The sequence below is a fragment of the Geotrypetes seraphini genome, chromosome 1 (genome assembly GCF_902459505.1).
Source record: "Geotrypetes seraphini chromosome 1, aGeoSer1.1, whole genome shotgun sequence".
Lineage (NCBI taxonomy): Eukaryota > Metazoa > Chordata > Amphibia > Gymnophiona > Dermophiidae > Geotrypetes > Geotrypetes seraphini.
The window spans coordinates 260,042,507-260,050,611 of NC_047084.1; the positions used below are offsets into that span (position 1 = coordinate 260,042,507).

The following is an 8,105-nucleotide window of genomic DNA, read 5'->3' on the forward strand; positions in this document are numbered from 1 at the left end:
AACATGTAGAAAATGCTAATAAAGCTACATATGTATTGAAGTATATTTTTAATGTTTCCTGTTTGTTTTTTAAAGCTGTTGATGGAGACTACTGGCGATTACTGCCTCCAGGAACACATATAGTTAGTGCTTCTGCAATAGGATACAAAAAAGTGATGAAGAAAATCACCCTGCCAGCTAAGATGCGCAAGCCTGGATATGTGGATTTTGTCCTGCATCGTGTTAACATTCCCCTTCGTAGATTTGATAATGTACCATTGGATGAAATATATGATCGATTTGATCCTTTGGATAATTTTGATCCACATAGAGGGCAGACAGTACATGAACCAACTGAAGATGGAGAAGAACCTTCAGCTGACAGAGAAAAGCCTTGGTGGTGGTCTTACTTTAGTGTTTTAGATCAAAATAGGCCTCTGTGGCTTCTTAAAAACCATTAATTACAATGTGTTCAGCCTTCTTTCCAGCATTTCTCTATCAAGTTCACGATAACCTCTAAGATAAAGGAGACACAAATCTGTTTGCCTTTTACACTTGAATCTATTTTAAAATTCAAAGTTAAATTAATGTTACTGTGGTTTATTATCCACCTTCACCTGTAGTAGTTTAGTTCCCTACCCCTACTGTTCCAGATGACTAAAAATGCTATCTGTTGTTCATCCTTTTGAGGGACAAACTATCTGAAATGATATTTGCATTTTCTATCTTTTTGCCAAGGCAGAAGATTCATTATTTAATTCATTCTAGAGCATCTGCATAAAAATATTCTTATCTTTTAAATGCATTTTCATACAAAGGGGAAGTTACTAAACTGTAGTAAAATAATCCATTTTACCACAGCACAGATTTTCAATGGAAATCTCTAAACATGCAAGTTGCATTATCTTGCTCTCCTGGATCACATGGCCTGATGCTGCCAGATATTCTTCCTTAAAAGTGCTGGAGCTGTAAAAATAGAAGATCCTTTTCTTTCTCCCACACAGAGACCTTTCCAAACCTTAGTCTAAGCCCCCCCCCCCCCCCTCTCAACAAATCCAAAGATACCCCTAGGCTCCCTACCCCTTATAAGACCATTGAGCATGCGTGAAACAATTCCTGGGGCTCTAGTCAAATGGGGTACGAGGAATTATCAGTAGCTCCTACCCGTTGCGACTCCAAGTATATAATGACACATGTGACTCTTAGCGGTAATCTCATAGGTCTTGGAGTCAATCTCCTATAAAGGGCCATAAAGGTTGCTGAACCATTCTGAAACTGAAGCCACATAGGGAAAGGAGCAAAAGGGGATTGTTCATACCTTTTTCATTGTACCACCATGGTTTGTATCAAGTAGGCCTGGGAGGAGCATTGATTGTTGGTTTGGATAGGTACCTGAAGGAAGGCTGAGAGCAGAGGGTCTGTTCAAGGGGGAGAGTAAGGGGCCCACTATTTGATCCCTTTAAGATAGCACCCAGGATCATTGGGCTGCATGTTGACAGCCTGTGCAGGAAATTAATGCCAGCTTTGAACTAACATTATTTTTGTATAATAATGAGGTGCTTTGCATGTTTTATGTCTCATTATTATACAGCCCAGGGTGACTTACACTAGATAAAACATAAGAACAGTGTTCCACATTAGGAGTCACCCCCCAGGAAAAGGATCAATGTTGTTGATTTATTGTAACCCTCTGCTCAGTGTGCAATGACAGCTAAGAGAGCAATTAGGAAAGAAATGGAAAACAAAGATGAGAATGTTATAATGCCTTTGGTGTGGTCGCATCTCACAGACTGTTCAATTCTGGTCACCACATCTAAAAAAAGATAGTGAGGGACATAATCAAAAGATACGTCTGAGTCCGTTCTGGGCCTAAATCGCTAGTCGCCCAAAGTTGGCAATGTCTAAAGTCCATTCCCGAAAAATATGTCAAAAATATTTCTATTTTTTGAAAATCGTCTAATTATAAGTCGTCCAGACCGCTAAGTCATCTATATCCCATTCTTGTCCAAAAATGTGTCCAAGTCAAAAACGTCTAGAACCACACCTTTTGGACGCGGGAGGGGCCAGCAAAGTGATGGACTGGACACCCAGACATGGCAACACAGTAGTGGGGCACTTTATAGGGCACTGCTGCGAACTTCACAAAAAAGGTGCCATATAAACATCTTACCACAACTCCCTTATACGTTATGGTGAGTCCTCCCCCCCCAAACCTACTATAGCCACCTGTCTACCACCCCAATAGCCCTTATGGCTGCAGGTGCTACCTCTATGGCAGTACATTAAGGTTTTGGGCATGCACATTTTTCACCATGAATGCAGTGGTTAGTGGCTTATGGGTCTGGGTCCTCTATGGTTCACTAGCCCATTCCCCAGACTACTTAAGACACCTCTGTGCTTCTCTCCTAGGCTTTTCTATGCCAGGTGCTGATGTTCTGGAGGCAGATATGTAAAGTTTTTATTACAATTTTTATGGTGGTGGTTGGGGGGTCAGTGATCATTGGGGGAGTGTTTGGGAGTCTGTACCACATCTCTACAGTGGTTATCTGGTCACTTTTTATATATTTTCTGGGCACTTAGACCTGGTTTTCAATTGCCTTAGTTGCTACGTATAAGATCCAGCTAGGCAGCCTCATTAAACTTTCAGTTATACTTGTAGTACTACTAAGTCTAGGTTGGCCCACATCCCGCCCTCACCACTCCTCCTAAAATGCCCCTTTTAGCTCTGGGCGTACAGCAGCACTAAAAATGCCTAAGTCGTTTTTAGATACGTCTAAAACCCAGTTTGAATATCGACACTTTGACGACTTGTCTTACTGATCGTCCAAGTGCTGATTTAGGCCAGTTTTTAGACGTATTTCCATTTCGATTATGAGCCCCAGTGGGATTAGAAAAAGTACAGAGAAGGGTGATGCAAATGATAAAGGGGATGGCTTCCCTATGAGGAAAGGCAAAGGCAGATGGTGCTCTTTAGCTTAAAGAAAAGAAGGCTCAGAGGAGATATAATAGAGGTTTATAAAAAACTGAATGGAGTGAACAGGTAGATATGAATCACTTGTTTACTCTTTCTAAAAATGCTACTATAGGACTAGGGGACATGCAATGAAGCTACTAAGTAGTAAATTTAAAATAAACCAGAGAAAATATTTTTTCATTCAATGTGTAATTAAACTCTGGAATTTGTTGCCAGAGAATGTAGTGAAAGCAGTTAGCTTAGCAGGATTTAAAAAAGGTGGGTTTGGGGCATTCTACAATATGCTTACGGTATTATAGAAAGTATGTCCTCAGCCCCTGACAAACGATTTTCTATCTGATCCATTCTTGCATCACATACATCCATTTGTTGTTTTAATTCAGCCAATTCTTCTTTAACTCCACTAATCTCCACTGTTACTCCTTTTAATAGCTCCTTAATTGTATTCAAATTCACACACACTTGTTCAATTAATTCAGCTGGATCCTTAGGCAGTGGAACTTTAGAGGGTAAAGAAAGATCCTGTTTCACCCTTTTAGCAGCTCCTACAATTTCTGAATGATTCTGTTTGCTTGAAGCCATGTTCAATCAAGTAAACTCAATATCCCACAAGTTCTTACCAAATATCTAACAAAAATAATAACTTTAAATCAAGTTAGATAAAGAAAATAGGCATAAAGAGGGAGAGCAACTGAATCAGCCGTCCATTCTCTAGCGAGCCAAGCTCCGACCCGGGGCCACTGATCTTCTAAAGGGGTCGTGGTGGAATATATTAACATTCCCAGCCCCCCATCATCAAATCCCTCATCCCAGACAATCCAATGTCATTCCCCCCACTATCTCACCCCAAAAAGTCCTATGTCATCACATGTCACTCTCGAAGAGTTCAATCCCATATCCATCCACCCTCCAGCAACTACCAGGAAATCCCCTTGGGGATAGTAGAATAGAGGAATGATCCCCAATCACTCCTTCCCTTTCAGCCACCTGGTTTCAAAATGAGGTGCTACCCTTGCAATATTGCATCTAGGATTCAAATAGTTAAATAATGATGCATACCAGTGGCGTAGTGAGGGTGTGTGGTGCCTGGGGCATTGGCACCCCTTCCCCTCTTCTCCGCCTCCTTCCCAACCCTTCCCCTCTTCTCCGCCTCCTTCCCAACCCTCCCCCCTCCCCCTCCTGGCTGCATGTACGCTCCTTCCCCCAAACATTTTTTTATTTTCCAGGCCACGAGCAACAGTACAAACTTGCTGCCTGTGTCGTGATGTCTATCCCTCTGATGTCACTTCCTAGGTGCAAGGCCTGGAAGTGACATCAGAGATATGTGACACTGATGTGGACAGCAAATTAAAGAGGTACAAGGGTTTGCACGTGTGGGGGCGGAGAGCAGGATGGGTGCCTGCGCCCCTTACAAAGACTTTACCTGGGGTTAGGGTTACCATATGGCTCCAGAAAAAGGACAGACTGAGACGTCCGAGTTTTACTTCCACTGCAATGGAAGTCTCAGTCTGTTCTTACTTCCTCCGGATGGAAGGAGACGTACACAGATGGACTGGAAATTGGTTGGCGGGTAGGAAGCAAAGGGTAGGAGTGAAGGGCCATTACTCAGACTGGAGGAGGGTCATGAGTGGAGTTCCGCAGGGACCGGTGCTTGGACCACTGCTGTTTAACGTATTTATAAATGATCTAGAAACTGGGATGAAGTGCAAAGTAATAAAATTTGCAGACAACACCAAACTATTTAATGGGGCTAGGATTAAAGAGGACTGCAATGATTTACAAAGGGACCTGAACAAGCTAGGAGAGTGGGTGTCGAGATGGCAGATGAAACTAAACTAAACCTTAGGTTTGTATACCGCACCTCCGCAATCGTAGAGCTCGGCACGGTTTACAGGGGCTGGGATAGAAAGGAACTCCAATAGAGGGTCATAGGATTAAGTGTAAAGAAGGTTTAGAGGGGTTTAGGGTGCCAGAGAGGGAGGAAGTGTTACATTTTTGAGAAAAGCCAAGTTTTTAGATGTTTACAGAAAAAGTTGGAGGGAGCTCTAATTTCAAATCGGGGATGTAAGGTTATTCCAGAACTCAGTGATTCTAAAGGGGAGGGATGTCCCTAGTTTTCCTGCATTGGATATACCTTTTATAGAAAGGAAGGGTAGTTTTAATTTTGGGGAGGATCTGGTGAAATTAGGATTTGAGGAATTCCAAGATAGTGGAATAACGGGAGGAAGGATGCCGTGTAGAATATTGAAAGTTAGGCAGGCACATTTAAAGTTTAATGTAGAGAAATGTAAAGTCTTGCACGTAGGGAACAGAAACCCAAGGTACAGCTACACGATGGGAGGGCTATTACTGAGTGAGAGTACCCAAGAAAGGGACTTGGGGGTAATAGTGGACAAGACCAGTGCACAGTGCGCAGCGGCCTCTAAGAAAGCGAATAGAATGCTAGGTATAATCAAGAAAGGTATTACAACCAGAACGAAAGAAGTTATCCTCCCATTGTATCAGGCGATGGTGCACCCGTATCTGGAGTACTGCGTCCAATATTGGTTGCTGTACCTAAAAAAGGATATGGCGATGCTCGAGAGGGTTCAGAAGAGAGCAACACGTTTGTTAAAAGGTATGGAAAACCTTTCATACACTGAAAGACTGGAGAAACTGGGGCTCTTTTGCCTGGAGAAGCAGAGACTTAGAGGAGATATGATAGAGACTTACAAAATCATGAAGGACATAGAGAAAGTGGAGAGGTACAGGTTCTTCAAGCTTTTGAAAACTACAAGAACAAGAGGGCATTCAGAAAAATTAAAAGGGGACAGATTCAGAACCAATGCGAGGAAGTTCTTCTTCACCCAATGGGTGGTGGACGCCTGGAATGTGCTTCCAGATGACGTGATAGGACAGGGTACGGTATTGGAGTTCAAGAAGGGATTGGACAATTTCCTGAAGGAAAAGGGGATAGAAGGGTTACTATACAGGTCCTGGACCTGATGGGCTGCCGCATGAGCATGATGGACCCTTGGTCTGACCCAGCAGAGTCACTGCTTATGTTCTTATGTCTCAATCTGTCCTCCTTACTTCCATGCTTTCAGTGGAAGTAAATCCCGGATGTCTCAATTCATCCTCCTTTTTCTGAAGCCATATGGTAACCCTACCTGGGGTGGACTGCTCCTCGCTCCCCCCCCCCCCCCTTACTATGCCACTGATGCACACTCTGTCTTTGAAAGCTTGACCACTTGTAGTTATGCAGGAAGTCTATTACTGGAACCTGACTACTACCATTTTGAATCCAGGTGACTGACAGAGCAGGAATACCTGGGGATTATTCCCATCTACTCTGACTAACCATCAGGAAACCCTGGTAAGTTCAGGCAGGTTTGGGAGGTGGGACAGCATTGCTGGAGAGATGACAGACAGTGGTGGACAAGGGTGTGTGTGTGGGGAGGGGGGTATTGGATGAAGGGATGTTAGGGGATAGGCTGAAGGTCCCCACTTTTGGGCCCAGTACCTTTGTATTTATCACAGATTAGTGACTCCCTCATTAAATATTGATGTGGTGAAATGAGCTATTTAATCACAGCTTAGCAATTACCTCTCTGAGCCTCTTGTCATAGGGCTTCTGCTGCTGATCCCACACTGCATTGGTAGCATTCTTAGGCCTATTTCCTTCTGAACCTGAAGAATTAGCAGTGCCCAGAGAATATCTCATAAATATAACATCATAATCATCTCTTCATTTCTATCACTTATTCCACTTGTTATGTATCCTAGCATTCCTTCATCAAAATTAGTATCCTGATTCCTTCATCAAAATTAGTATTCTGATTCATGGACATCAGTGACCCAGCCCTTATTCTGTACCACTTTCTTGGATTTCTTTGACCAAAAATATACAGCTCTTTTTTTTTTTTTTTTTTTAAACGCTTACTGCCATGGGCAGAATTAGCCTCAGATATTCAGTACTGGGCATTCATATCCGGGCATTGACCCTGAAGATCCAGGGTTAGTTGAGACTAGTAACCTCTGGAGCTTATGCAGATCCTAGTTAATATTCAGCTGGGACCCATGTTAGGTAGCTCCCCAGCTAAATATCAGCCAGAACTTGCATAACAGAAGTGGTGCCTTAGACCCTCTGACCCCCATCCCACTGCTCTGGTCCTGAACTCCAACAGTGAGATCCAGACTAGAGGTCTGCACAGGAACAGGGATCGCGGGAATCCCCCCTAACCCAGGGGACTCCCATGGGGACTCCCCTCTAGTCCACTGGATTCCCATGGGGACGCCCCCCCCTCTAGCCAACGGGACTCCCACGGGGATGGAAGGCTTTGGAAGCAGGGTTCGTCCAAGGGGCCGATCAAGCAGGGCGTCCGAGACCTGCTCCACCCCTCCCCCCAATCCTGTGGGGAGCACCTTATAAAAGCAGGCAATGGTGCGCGGCCGTTTGGCGCGCCGGCTAAGGCGTGTGCACCTTAGTGAGCGCCTTTGTGAAGCGACTGTTCAGAAGCGACCTCCATGGCCGGATAAAACATCCCAGATCGGACCTGGAACAAAGCTACTCTGGTACAGACCTCAGCAGCTCTCCTGTAGTGCAGTTTTTTGGAACCCGAAAACAAACCATTGCAGTTAAATGAGGGTTACGCCTTCAAGAGGTTCCTAGAACAGAGAGGGAGGGATCCTCCATCTTCCCTCCCACCCTGCTGAGGTACTTTGCTAAGGTTCTTCTGTTAAGATTTTTTGCTAAAGTTTGGTGTGCTCTGCATTTTACTTGCTTTATTGTTAGATGCATGTGTAATTGGTAGATGCATGTGTTAGACACACATGTGATTGCTAAACACATGTATTAGTTGCCCTGGTAAGCATATATTAGACGCATATGTGATTGCATGTGTAACTGTTAGATGTATGTGTTAGATGCATATGTGATTGCTAAACGCATGTATTAGATGCCTAGGAAGCATGTACTAGACGCAGTAGCCGCATGTATTAGATGCATTCGGAGTACCTAAATGGGCCGCCGCGTGTGCGGATCGCCGGACTAGATGGACCTCGGTCTGATCCGGTGAGGGCGTTTCTTATGTTCTTATGTATTAGACTCATATGTGACTGCTATTCACATTTATTAGACGCATGGGATGCATTTATTGATTGATTGATTGAT

The 8,105-nt window shown here is 43.8% G+C and overlaps 1 protein-coding gene across 1 annotated transcript in view; it reads left to right on the forward strand.

Annotated features, from left to right (window-relative positions):
• The window catches only part of CPZ (carboxypeptidase Z), a 119,844-nt gene extending 117,873 nt beyond the window's left edge, over positions 1 to 1,971 (forward strand). The window contains exon 11 of the mRNA XM_033950196.1: positions 76 to 1,971. Within this exon, the coding sequence (XP_033806087.1) occupies positions 76 to 440 (365 nt within the window). The 3' untranslated portion in view covers positions 441 to 1,971. The remainder of the gene's footprint in view (positions 1 to 75) is intronic.
• The last annotated feature ends 6,134 nt before the right edge of the window (positions 1,972 to 8,105 follow it).